This window comes from Chelon labrosus (genome assembly GCF_963514085.1).
Source record: "Chelon labrosus genome assembly, chromosome: 20".
Classification (NCBI taxonomy): Eukaryota; Metazoa; Chordata; class Actinopteri; order Mugiliformes; family Mugilidae; genus Chelon; species Chelon labrosus.
In genome coordinates, this window is record NC_140353.1 from 1,311,642 (window position 1) to 1,325,008 (window position 13,367).

At 46.3% G+C, this 13,367-nt stretch overlaps 1 protein-coding gene across 7 annotated transcripts in view; it reads right to left on the reverse strand.

Annotated features, from left to right (window-relative positions):
• syne2b (spectrin repeat containing, nuclear envelope 2b) overlaps positions 1–13,367 on the reverse strand; it is a 106,409-nt gene that overhangs the window by 70,174 nt on the left and 22,868 nt on the right. For all 7 annotated transcript variants that reach the window (XM_084569484.1, XM_084569482.1, XM_084569483.1 and 4 more), the window contains 27 exons: positions 12,634–13,229; positions 12,284–12,439; positions 12,029–12,179; positions 11,787–11,945; positions 10,925–11,092; positions 10,700–10,801; positions 10,395–10,595; positions 10,103–10,310; positions 9,888–10,000; positions 8,435–8,637; positions 8,131–8,238; positions 7,337–7,616; positions 6,852–7,181; positions 6,442–6,771; positions 6,021–6,320; positions 5,705–5,932; positions 5,273–5,389; positions 4,796–5,122; positions 3,709–4,053; positions 3,432–3,610; positions 3,078–3,294; positions 2,758–2,856; positions 2,485–2,649; positions 1,458–1,805; positions 1,200–1,336; positions 540–669; positions 61–234 (listed from right to left, as the gene is read on the reverse strand). In XM_084569484.1, the coding sequence (XP_084425610.1) occupies positions 61–234; positions 540–669; positions 1,200–1,336; positions 1,458–1,805; positions 2,485–2,649; positions 2,758–2,856; positions 3,078–3,294; positions 3,432–3,610; positions 3,709–4,053; positions 4,796–5,122; positions 5,273–5,389; positions 5,705–5,932; positions 6,021–6,320; positions 6,442–6,771; positions 6,852–7,181; positions 7,337–7,616; positions 8,131–8,238; positions 8,435–8,637; positions 9,888–10,000; positions 10,103–10,310; positions 10,395–10,595; positions 10,700–10,801; positions 10,925–11,092; positions 11,787–11,945; positions 12,029–12,179; positions 12,284–12,439; positions 12,634–13,229 (5,871 nt within the window). The remainder of the gene's footprint in view (positions 1–60; positions 235–539; positions 670–1,199; positions 1,337–1,457; positions 1,806–2,484; positions 2,650–2,757; positions 2,857–3,077; positions 3,295–3,431; positions 3,611–3,708; positions 4,054–4,795; positions 5,123–5,272; positions 5,390–5,704; positions 5,933–6,020; positions 6,321–6,441; positions 6,772–6,851; positions 7,182–7,336; positions 7,617–8,130; positions 8,239–8,434; positions 8,638–9,887; positions 10,001–10,102; positions 10,311–10,394; positions 10,596–10,699; positions 10,802–10,924; positions 11,093–11,786; positions 11,946–12,028; positions 12,180–12,283; positions 12,440–12,633; positions 13,230–13,367) is intronic.

Below are 13,367 nucleotides of genomic sequence, written 5' to 3' on the forward strand. Positions count from 1 at the left end.
TCAATGATATGTAGGATGATCAAAGTTGATGTTTATGAAGTTAAATTCTAATATAAATACCTTCAAGCTCTCATTTAGAGTAGCTTTCTGCTTGTTTGCTTCTCTAAGCGTCTCTGAACCCTCTTCCTCCAGTTTCTCAAAGAAGTCCGGTGACAGGCAGGCTTTTAGAAACTGCTGGTGAGAGAGCGCCTCCTGCAGGTTCATCTGCAACTTTTCACCTTCCTCTAATGTCGACTAATACCAGGAGAAAAAAAAATGTTAAAATAGTGCATCACAAGTAAAATGTGTACGATATAGAGCATGCACTGTGAATAATACTATGAGCAAACAGATCACAAAATTATCATGGGAGCTTAAAATAAGACGCTTATAAGATGAAACGGTGCATTACACATAACCCTACTCTCAAGACTTTATTGATCAATCATTAACCCAACTTTAATAAATCTGAGCATAGAATAAAAAGAAAAGCTGTTTTGTTACTGAAACAATTTAATGCATTTGTTATAAAAACAGTAAAAACATTAAAAGACAGAAACCTGCAGAGATGATATTGACTCTGACGGTTTGCTGTGGTTCCACTGCTGCAGAGCATGAATGCAGTCCGTCAGATAGCCGGCTGCGTTTGTAGAGCAGGAACTCTGGTGCTCACTCAGCCTGGACTTTAGGCTGCAGAAAATAATAAATTTACATTTACTGTAAACACTTCTGACACAACTAATAGCATGTACTAAAACAAAAAGGAGGAAATGTATGTATGTATTCATGTGATTTCCGTTGCATAGTTCAAGGAACCAAGGCAACGAGGTAACATCCCTGGATTTCTCAAACAGGTTATAAATAAAAGAGAACTCTTCGTTTTTGATGTAACTGATCAAGAGCAGCGTGACCCACTGAGGCATGTCGCTGGCATCTCACGATGATTGAAAGGCAAATTGAAAAAGAGCGATGCCAGCTGAGAATCCATTACAAAACATTTATTCAGGCAAGAGTTTAAGGACGAGTGTGTATGGATTTGTTAGACTCTGTGCTCGATATTGAGTGAAACAGAACAAATGAATCAAACTAAACGCTGAGCCCGTCTCTTATCGCTGGCTGTCCTTTTGATCTGGGTTCAATCAGAGTCTTTTTGTTTGTGCATTAGCCTGATTTATGTGCAGCAGCAGGAAGGAAGGGTCATTCTGTGTGCAGCAGGATACCTGGCGTGCTGCTGGCATAAAGATTCAACCGTGCTGATAATTTCTGCCGGCAGCTCGTTGACGGGAGATGTCGACTTGACTTCCTGGTGCAGATCATGAACCTTCACAGACAGCTCCTCAAGGGACTTCTCACAGTTCTAATAGGAAGTAAAAACAACACATGAGTAATATTGACCTGTCTGCAACGGTTCGTATTAGTCAAGTGGACTCAGCTGTAAAATTTGCTTTTTGTGAGGTTGAATATAAAGCGGTAACAACCTGAAGGCTGTGCCAGTGCTGCTGAAGCTGAGCGATGTTATTCTGTGGTTCACTGTAACTGAGCGCCTGGTCCAGAGATCGGAGTTCCCACTGCAGGGCTGCAGCTCTCTCCTTCAGCCCCGTGGCCCTCCTGGCCAGCTGGCGGTCCAGCTCCTCCAGCTTCGCCTCACAGGCCGACAGCCGCTCCCTCACCTCCTGCTCCGAGACGGCACACAGGTCGTGGAGGTGACTGACCTCCAGGGTCAGGGAGTCCTGACCTCCGGCGGTGCAGAGGCTCAGCAAACGGTCTCTGGCAGAGTCCAGCTCCTTCATCTCTCTCTGCTCCCTGTCCACTGTCTGGAGCAAAGCCTGACTCCAGGAGAAGGAGGAGGAAGAGACCCAGATCATTTAAAAGCCATAACCTTAGACTTCTGCTAACTAATATTCAGAACATTCAAAGGTTTCTGGGTCGACGGTTGTCTCTAGAAATGGATGAGCACATCTAAACACTAATTACAGAGTTTATTTAAAAATAAAACAGCTAGCTAAAATTTAAAGGTACAAAGAAAAAGACTGGGTTTTAAAAAAATCAATGTTCTGATTCAAATCAATCTGATAACAATTCATAAAATCCTCTGATCCGATTTTTAAAATGATACGCAATTTTCCGCATCCTCTCGTTAGAAATCTCGCTGCAGCCTCACATGAGTAGCCTTCTGATATCGTGTGAGGGAAATCCACAAACATGACACAAGCTCCAACTCTGGGAGCACCATCAGACCTAAAATCTGACTGGATTTAAGAAGCATGATGACAGAGGAGAGCTGCATAAAACTAAGCCACATGAAAGAGGAGAAACTAGAGGGAAAATACTGTGGAAATACCACAAATCTCACAAGCAAATTGTTTCCAAACTAAAATATCTCTGATCGAATCGATTCAGGAAATCAGCAGCAACACAACATGAACACAGTATTATCCAGTTAGTGCCAGAGGCTTCTCTACGGATTCCAACGATCAGCTCTGTGTTTCTATTTGATTTTCTGACCTTCAGGGTGTTGACAGCGCTGAGTAGAGCCGGCCTGTCTGCTGGAGGAGGTCCCAGGCTTTTAACCTGCTCCCTCAGCCAGTCCTGAGCTGCTTCATGCTGCTCCACCAGCTGGGTGCACTGCCGCTCCGTCACAATGCCTTGCTCCAGGTTTGTTACAGCGACCTGAGAACAGCAGCAGGTGGATTTACACACCAGTAGTCAAGCTATTCCTATTTATCCACCATATATTCTTCATAGCTAACGCTGTGTAGAGAGCTGATGTGAACTCACAGTTAGTTCTTTCAGCAGAGCAGGGATGGATTCCTCTTTGGCTGCCCAGGACGGATCCGACCAGCTCTGATCCTGAGTGACTTCAAACAGCTCTGCAGCCTTGTGACGAACAGAGAAATCAATTAAATTCAAAAACACTTTATTTAACTCTGATGGACAATTAAAACACAGTGACAATGATTAAACTCAACAGAATGATCAGCCTAGAAGACAGACATACTTTCTGTCAGTGTTCATTTAAATCAAAAATGGCTGCAAGTTGTTCTGGAGTCTCTCCATTGGGATCTGATTCTTCTCCGTTGTCCCTGTGAGGTCTTTACCTGTGTGCGGACGTCTGAGAGGACGGGGGCCATCGCTGTGATCTGGTCCAGAAGAGTCCGGGCCTGTTCCACGGCCTGTCTCCGCTCTCCCAGGCCCGGCCAGGGGAAGACGGTCGGCAGTTTGGACGTCTGCCTCTGGAGCTCAGACAGACGGGTCTCGGCCTGGTTCTGCTTGTACTTAAAGGACACCAGGCGATCCAGGACGCCCTGCAGCTGACTAATAGAGGACAGACAGAAAGTAAAAAAAAATCAAGGCCCCAGAGACACGTTTATGATTGAAAGCTTAACTCAAAGAGTAAATTGTTGATACTTGGGTTTTGAAAAAGACAAACGGTCTAAAAGAGCTCCTTCTACCTCTGCGTCTCCTCAGCGGACGTCAAAACTGTCCTCCACTGCTCCTCCGTCTCTCCGACTGTCTGCTGAATCTCCAGTTTCTTGTCCTCGTCCAGCTCCTTGTGGTCACAGAGACTCTTTGCTCGTCTCTTCAGCTCCGTCACTTGAGCGTCACCGTTTGACTTAGAGCTCAGGATGGACTAAACACCATGAACACAGAGGTTTTTCACATTAGATATACAGTATACAGTGTCATCTTGTCTTTTGCTTAAGATCATTTTGTCACAATATATTTTACCTTTGCAGTGTTCAGCCTGTCCTCTATCTGAGCCTTGCTGCCCTGAGTTCCGCTCCCCATGGAGCTGCCCTGTCTCTTCAGGCCTTCGACCCAGGATCTAGTGCTCCCTGCATGGGTGCGGAAGGCCTCCAGCTCCCTGGAGAGCAAGTACTGGACCTCAGCTTCCTTCAGAGTGTCCTCGGCCGTCTGCAGGACAGTCCTCCACTTCTCCTCCGAGTCTTCCACTGTCTGCTGAGCTTCTCGTCTTTTGTCCTCCTCCAGGTCGTCCTTGTCATGCAGACTCTGGCTTTGTCGTCTCAGTTCTGTCAGTTTAGCGTCTCCCTCGGGTTTGCAGCTCAAGATGCTCTGAAAATAAATATACTTCTTAACTATAGCTCTACGTTCATGGGGAAAAATGAAGACATTACTTATGTACAGAAAGCAAACTAAATCAGACGTAGAGGTTCTGGTGGTAACGTTTCCCAAATGCTGGAATAAATCCACCCTCTCTGAGCATGTCTGCTCCACGTGGACTAAACATCAGGTGAGGAGTTTCTGGGAGGGACAGAAACATGGAGGTAGAAAAACACGATGAACCAAGATGGAATCCATGTGGACAGAGACCATGGAGACGTGGAGACATCTTGGTCGTCTTCTAAGACTCTACACATTCAGGACTGGAGGGAAAGATGGAGGAAAACTTCCTTTGCTTTCCTTCGTTTCTCTTATGTACTCCTCCTCCTCCTTCTTCATCGCTTCCCTCTTCTTGTCTTCCTTGTTCTCACTGTTCACCCCCGTTCGTGTCTTCTATCTTTTTTGGCTTCTCTTCCACCTTCTTCTTCCCTTTCCCCTCCTCCTCATTCTTCCCTTCCTCCACACCATCCTTCTTCTTCTCCTTCCCCCTCCTCTTCCGTCTGCTCCTTCTACTCCACTCTTCTTCTCTTATTTTTCCAGTAGATTTGATGCTCCTCATCATCAGAACCTCTTCATCAATTAAATTAGGAAACACTAAATGAAATGCTCTCTTATCAGAAGGATTGTTCAGACTGAAGAAATACCGCCGGTGTAAATGTACAAATGCTGTGTGACCTTCATTGTTCAGACTGACCTGTGCTGTGTTTATGGTCTGTTCTGGATCAGTGTGACGGTCCAGAGACATCAGGCTCTGCTGCTTCTCCTCCAGCCAGACTCTGGTGTTTTCTCTCAGGGCTTCAAAGTCTCTGAGCTGGTCGTCCAGAGCGCACCGTCTCTCAGCGTCACACAGGGCCTGTTTAGCGTCTCGGAGGACTCTACTCCAGCGCTCCTCGGAGCCTCTCAGTTTTTGTTGAATCTCCTGTTTCTTGTGTTCCTCCAGGTCCTGGTTACACAAACTCTGGCCTCGTCTAGTGAGCTTCTGCAGCTTGGAGTCTCCTTCAGGCTTGGAGCTCATGATGGACTGGGGGACGAGAAGCAAAGTAAAAAGGTCTGACTGAAGCTTAATTAACTTATGAAGAACCCCACAACAATCAAACATCATACAGGCTGAAACTACTGCTACAGGAACAGTGTGAGCAAACAGTTCATCACACCTGACCTCTCAGCTCACCTGTGCAGCGTGCAGTCTGTCCTCAGCTCTAGTTTGGCTGCTCAGAGAGTCCAGTCGTTGTTGGACGTCATCAAGCCAGCGATCAGTATCCTGCTCATTACTGTCAAATTCCCTCAGCTGAAAAGAAACAGACAGAAAATGAATTAGGCTGTTTTACTTAAACTACAACACTTAGAGGGGAAAAAGAAATTGGATTAAAATGGTTCTTATATTTAAAGTAAAATCTGAGCAGATTTAGATTTCCTGTCATAAAGGTCAACATGTTTTAGATCAAACAGTAAATATTATCTGGACCTACGTCAGACTAGGATAACAGAACTTAGACTCCTGAGTTACATCCAAACATTTACATTTACAGATTCCTTAGAGCCTCTTTACAGGATGATCCTCAATAAGAGCAACAAGGTTTTGGATAACGATCCCTTCTCTCACCTCCAGCGTCCTTCTCTCCGTCTCCTGGACAATCTGAGCTCCTGCAGCAGCTTCCGTCTGTTGGGCCGCCTGCAGCAGCGTCCTCCACCGCTCCTCCATCTCTCTGACCGTCTGCTGAACCAGGATCTTCCTGTCCTTGTCGGCATCCTGATGGTCACACAGACTCTGGCCTCGTCTCCTCAGGTTGTTCACCATGCAGTCACCCTCAGGCCTGGAGGCCAAGACGGTCTTCAAAGAACACAATATTCATCAGATGAAAAAGTCTTAAAAGGATTCAGTCAATGCATTTGTTGAAGCAGACTGCAGTTCAACAGACCTGAGCTGTGCTGCATCTCTCTTCAGGAGGCGTGTGACTGCCCACGGACTGAAGCTTCTGCTGTCGGTCTCTGATCCAGGACTCAGTGCTTTTACTCTGAGTGTCAAAGTCATCTGAAAGGCCTCGGAGCTCTGCTTGTCTCGCCGCCTGCAAAACTGTCCTCCACTGCTGCTGTGTGAGCTTCAGCAGCTGCTCCACCTCTGGTTTCCTGCTCTCCTCCAGGAGCTCAGACAGACTTTCACCTCGTCTCTGCAGGTCCAGCAGCTTGGACTCTCCCTCAGGTTTGGAACTTAAAACAGCCTGAAGGTGAAGAAGAGATGGAGAGGGATAGGAAATGAATCAAATATGATGTAATAGACTGGCTTAACCATTGGGACTTCATTACATCTTATTCATTTTACAGCCTGACTTGTGAGCTCACCTGTACAACCTGCAGCCTTTGTTCAAACTGCATGTGACTACTGAGGCCCAACAGCTTCTGCTTCTGCTCTCTGATCCAGGACTGGACGGATTCACTCTGGCTTCTGAAGGCATCAAAGTCCCTCTCAGTGGCAGCTTCAGTCTGGGCCCGGTTGAGAGCCTCCTCTGCAGCCTGCAGGACTTTCCTCCACTCCTCCTCGCTTTGTCTCACTGCTTCATGAACCTTTTGTCTGCTGTCCTCGTCCAAACGCTGGTTATCACACAGACTCTGGCTCTGTTGCTTCAGATCCTGCAGCTTTGACTCTCCGTCCGGCCTCGAGCTCAGAGCAGCCTAAAAACAACACACCACTTCAAAAACAAGCCTTGAAGATATTCTACAAATTACTGATCCACACGAAATGTTAAACTCACTTGCGCAATCTGTAGCTTTTCTTCAATTTGCATGTGACCATCAGAAGACTTCAGGTTCTTATCGTGGTCTCTGATCCAGGACTGGATGCTTTCATTCTGGGTATGGAAAGCATCGAGCTCTTTGTGTAACAGCGCTTCTGTCTCTGCGGCGTTCAGAGCATCCTCGGCCGCCTGCAGCGCTGTCCTCCACTCGTTCTCTGCGTCTCTCACTGACAGCTGAACCTCTTGCTTCCTGATTTCCTCCAGGCCTTCCTGCTCACACAGACTTTCACTTCGTCTTCTCAGGTCGTTCACTTTGGAGTCTCCATCGGGTCTGGAGCTCAGGATGGCCTGGGAAAATAAAAGAAATCCTTAACAAACATCTTTACGCTTTCTTTCCACCACATTTACTGTGAGCTTGCAAAAGTTTGCGAAATACATCTATCGCTCTGTCTATCCTTATTTATTGTGAGAATAGAGGTTATTATAATATCATCTTCACCAACCAGTGCTTTGGACTTGATCTCCTCTGTCTTGGTGTCCTTGCCAGGAGAGGTGAGGGGTTGTAGCAGGTCACTGATCCAGGTCCTGGTGCTCTTTGCCTGAGTAATAAACTTGTTGTATTCTCCATCCAGAGCGATCTGGACCTCGGCCTGTTTCGTCAGGCGAGCCTCCAGGTTTCTGTATCGCTGGATCAAGTTATCGCTGTCCTTCAGGAGGCTTTCAGATCTGACGCCTTGCTTACGAACGGATGCCAACAGCTCGCTGAGGGTCTCAGCTCGGCCGCTGCCACATGGAGAGAGAAACAGAAATGTAGACGAGTGGAAAGGACAGAAGGGTCTGAATCGGTCTGTGAATCAACAGCTTTAGGTTTTATACCAACCATTGTTGTAGTTTATTGATGAGTCTCAGATTCTACTATTACCACGTATTTATCAACATTAATGTAAAATGCAGAAGACCTGCAGATGAAGTATAGACTCCAGCTTTTAATTTCTAAATTAACATATTGTCTTGTGTTCGATTTACTCTAAAAATATCAACTATTATAAATATTCATTAAAGTTTACAGTATTTACAACAATACAAGTCATAAGTACACACTGCAGTGTTTGTGAATTATATTAGATAGACAGATAATAGTATCATAGTATCATCAATGACCACAGTCCGGTTGTTTCCTCACAGGGAGGCGTCGTAGAGTCGTATGGCCTCATCAACCCGTCTTCACAGTGACTGACGTTTTTTTCCTACATGTGAGTTGGAATATTTTAATTTGTGTGTGAATGTTGAAGATCACCTCTCATCCTGAAGGTCTTTGAGCAGCACTTTGACTTTCTCTGACACCGCAGCCTGTTTCTCCTTGTTCTGAAGCCACTCCCGGAAGCTGTCGTGCTGCTTCTGCAGACTAGGCAACAACAGAAAATGTTTTTTAACAGCACAACTATGATGTGAGCAGAAAAAGAAATATCTAAATTTGAAGATTAAGTATTGAGGGAATGAAAGGCCCGGTTCAGATCTGGCATTAACATCTGGGTGGGGACACACGTGGAGACTTAAAGATGGACCAGGACAGACTTTAACTGAAGGTGAGTAGCAGCTACCTGTTCAAGTCGCTGAGGAGTGACTCCATTTGTTTCTGCCTGTTGCGACAGTGGGCTTTGAACGTGGCCACCTCCTCCTGCTGCTCCTTCAGCCAGTCGCTGAGCTCAGAGAGCTCCTGGGGAGGAACCTGCTGGCTGGCTCTCTTCAGCTGATCCTTCAGCTGCTCCAGGCGTCGCTCTGCATCCTCAGCTTTTAAGAAAGCCTGGTGGCCATGAGAGAAAACATAAGGACTCCATCTACTCATCAGTGTTGTTTTCGTCGACGATGACGATGACGAAATTATTTCGTTGACGCCCCTTTTTTTCATGACGATAACGAGACAGTGACGAGCTAAACACGGCTCTTTGATGATGAAAACACGACTAGACATTGGTAAGCTTTCGTTGATGAGACGAGACTGGACGAAAATGTTAGTGGGTGTTTTCGTCAACAATGACGATGACGAAATTATTTCGTTGACGCCCCTTTTTTTCATGACAATATGTTGTGGGTGGTCTGTCAGACGCTCAACATGCATGACATTTCTGCCTATTGTCTGCCAAAAGCTAAAACGTATCAGCAATGGTGCTGCATCCTCCTTGTTTGGTCACGCCCACCACACGGCATCACGCCAGCATCTGTGCACATTCTGCACAACACGCCTGCCGTCTCAGTCACACTAAATGATGGATCTTAGTGGCAGCAGCTAGGGCCTTGGTGGTCAGAAAGGACGAGATGATCTGTGGCACGGGTGCTCATTACGTCGATCTCGAAGGTAGTGCGGGTAGATCGCGAAGGTAGTGCGGGTAGATCGTGAAGGTAGTGCGGGTAGATCGTGAAGGTAGTGCGGGTAGATCGCGTGCCACTGAAAACTTTTTTTAGATCTTAGTCTAAAACATTTATCTGTTGCAGCTCCAAAACAAACAGCAAGACAAACGTTCATCTTTATTTATTTTTACTTTATATTTGCAACATGCCCTCAGTTCAGCGGCACACATCCACAGCCACGCACAACTTCAACAACAACTCATGACTACCATCTTTCTTAAAGATAGCGCTTAAATAGCGCTGTCTGCGCTATTTTTGTAAAGGTGCAGTGCACCAGTTTTTCTTGATAAAAATAAAAACAAAGCTGGATAGAGCTTTTAACACTGCAGCACCAATTAATATGACTATATACACACCGTTACCATTTTATCTGTGTGTAATGCATAATCCTTATAGTAGATCAGAAAGTATTTGCTGTTCGGTGGAAAACTTGTCTGTCTAAAACCATTCCTTTGTTATTGTAATTATTTTTTTTTCTTTTAACTAAAATTGACTAAAACTAGACTAAAACATCACATATAGAAATGACAAAAATGTGACTAAAACTAATAAGCATTTTAGACTAAATCTAAAATGGCTGCCAAAAACAACACTGCTACTCATCTGATAATTGACATGAGCCCATCAGCTAGCTCATCCACTTACAGTCAGTCTCTGTACATATATTTCCACATCTGATCTGCTCTCAGGGTTCTCAAAGCACTCGTTGACGGCCAGCTGCAGGTCCTGGAGCCACTGCTCGAATGAAAGCTTTTCATCTGGGAAAATAGAGAAATGACTCTGTTACTGTGTTGTCCCTCAGCACATTAAGCCGAGGCCAGACGACGTTTGTTGGAGCATTTTCCAAACTCCACACCAACCTTTGAGAACTTTCAGCAGGCCTTTGTCTCTCTCCTCTCTCTTCAGGTGGATCATGTCTTTGGTGCGGGAGATGGCTTCTCTCAGTCTGCTGCCGTCAACGGTCAGCGCCTCCAGCACCTGAGGACTGGCCACACTGGAGATCAAACCCACCTCCTTCAGAATGGCCTCAGCCTGCTTCTCCTGTGTCTCCAGATCATCACACAGGTCCTGGAGCAGACGCAACAGACGTAAATCAGATTCATTCTAGCTCCTGGACTGTCTCCACTGCTCTTCCTACTAACGGCTGTGTACCTGTATCTGAGCTTCAACTTTTGGTCCTGAAGCATCAACCTTGGTGAGACAACGCTGGATGTTCTCCACGGCCGTGTGGCACTCCTCCATCTTCTCAGCCAGATGTTTCTTCACAGCCATCAGCTCCTGGAAGACGTCCGTGCAGTCAGTGAACAACTCCTTCACCTGCTCCATTCTCTTCCTCAGCTGGGTTTCCATCACCTGGAGGGAGAAAGGAGAAAAGAGAAGATTAAGCGATTATTGAAATATTGTTTAACACAGTCACAAACTCTGTGATAAAATAATCTATCAGCGTTTCAACTCACCTGCAGCTCCAGTGGAGCCTCCTGACTCTGCAGCATCTCCTGGATCTCTGCAGACTTCTTGTGAAAATGTTCAACGTTCTCCTCGCTGGCATTGATCTCATCCTAAGAGACAACATACGGTCACTGGAAATATTTCAAACTCCAAGTTACTAAAGATTAAAAATGCTTAAGGTGTCCCAGAGGTGAGCGCCTCCCTGTTAAATCCTATGAAGTGGGACACCTTACCCTCATGGCGAGCACTTGCTGTTCATCGCTGAATGGATGGCTCTCTGCAAACAGGGCCAGTTTGGCCCCGGCCCAGCTGTCCACCTCTCCTCCCAGCATCAGCTGCTTCTCCCACAGCTCCAGCCCCACTCGAAGGTTATCCATGTAGGCATCGGTTTTCTCTGTCACCTGCAACGGGACCAAAAATGAACGATGTTGAGCTATTCAGCTTAAATTAAAACAAAATGGCTAAAATGAGACTAAATTTCTGCCACTTTGAGTTTGAATTGTAAAACGTTTTACTAATAGAGCTGTTCTGGAAGCAGGAAGCAGAAAACAGTGGGTGGACACTCAGAGAGAGTAAGCTTCAGCTGAACGTGCTCCTACTGGCCGATATTCCACTTAAATAATTTGATCTGATCAGAGGACGCAAGCATCATCATCAGATCATTTCCCAAAACATCCTGCAGCCTCAGATAAATGGTTTCCTTTGTGACGTCCTAGGACCAAAGAAAACACCTCCAACTGGCTCCTTGCATACCATCTATGCTGGATGAACATCTACCTATCAGAGCCAGTCGTCCCTCAAAGTGAACAGACGCTTGTTTGTCTCTGAGGAGATAGAGAGAGACTTTTAAGCTCTGGCGCTCTAGTTGGAGACGACGTCCTGGTCCCTACTAGCAGCTACTGGACTTTATTTTATTGGGCTATATTTTTATCCCTAATTGGAACCACACTCTGAACAGGAACGAGTCAAAACAGGGACCTCTAACCAGCTGGGGGAGCTGTCATTTATTTACAGTTTGCTGGGACTCACTTAAAGTAGATGTTCAATAGAAGGTAAGTAAACTATCTACATATGTTTCAGTGAACAGATTCTTACATCCAGCCAGTTGTCCATCAGCGTGTCAGCCTCTGCCTCAAAGGGAGTCTCGCTGCAGTCTGGGAACTTCTTCAGCTCAGACTGCAGCTGTCTGCAAACGCTCTTCATCTCCTCCATCCGCTCCCCAAGACCTCCCAGCTCCTCCTTAATATCACCGATCTGAACAAAATGTAGACGTGTTCATATGCAGGACATGTGAACACACAGTGTTCTCAGACACATATAGAAGCCAGAGGACTAACCTTTATGATGCTTCTCTGCAGGTTGTCTTTGCCCATGTAGGAAGCCTGATCCCCGATCGTCTGCTCTGCTCTCTGGATGGTGTTGCTCAGGTGACTGCGGCAGGTCTGGAATTTCTTCAGGAGGTCCAACAGAGCGCTGTACTGCTTCTTCCTGCAGCAGGAATATTGTGTTTGTCACTTTGATAAGAGTCTAAACAAAACATGTGAAAATCTAGTGGCTTAACTTGCCATTTCTATTTCTATATTTGAGCTAACCTATCAAAAAAAGCTCTCTGAGTCTTCCTCCACTCAGTCTCCAGCTCCTGAAGGACATTTTCTTCTCCGCCCTGGTTCTCTTGTAGTTCTCGGAGGCTCTCAAGTTCAGAGTGCTGGGCCTGCAGCTGACCTTCCAGATCTGACAGAGCACGAAGCCTGAAAAGCACAAGATTATTAAGACATTATTTTACAAAGTCAGGATTCAGTCCTGCAGATGTCTGAATGTAAAAGAGAAAGAGTCCTGAAAAAAATTATTTTCTCACAAATAAAAAACATTGAATCACAAAGAAATTAAAACGATAAATCTTAGCAGAAGCACTACTGCACAAGCACAAAGACACATCACACACCTGTGTTGAACAGCAGGCATGGTCGGCTCTTTCAGGCCTTGAGCCTCAATCGTATCCTGCAGCTTCCTCAGCTCCCCCAGCATCGTCCTCTTCCTCAGGCCCAGGGATCTGCTCTGGGTCTCCTTGTGGAGGCCCTTCTGCTGGCCGGCCAGCCCACTGTCAGCCTCCTCCTGCCTTTTCAGGAGGGTGTTCACCATGTCCAGGCAGGAGGCTGGGACGGCATCGCTGGTGATGGTCAGCCGGGCACCCTGCAGGAGCAGATCCAGCTGAGGCGCCTTCTCTTTCAGGCTGTCGATGCTCTGTCTGATCTGAGCCAGCTTGGACCGGCACTCCTGCACTACCACGGCGTCACTGCAAGGGGCTCCTTGAACGCCGGAGATGTCTTCATCCACGGTGCGTAGTGACATAAGGAACCTGTCGAGGGCGCGAGCAGCTGCTTCGCTCTTGCGAACTTGCTGTCGGAGTTGGTCCAGGCTGGTCTTGTGAGTCTCGACCTCACGGGTCAGAGGGAAGCATTCTCTGGGGTCCAGGTCGCTGGATTCAGGATCCAGTCGGGACAGCTGGTCCAGCTCACTCTCAATGTTGTCATCTAGTTCCTTTGGCAAAATGAGATAAGATAATGATGACGATAATGAAACGATAAAGATAATCCTTTATTTATCCCACAGTGGGGAAATACAAATAAATAAATAAAGTGCAGTTTGAGATGAGGTGTCCATTAAGTCTACCACAGA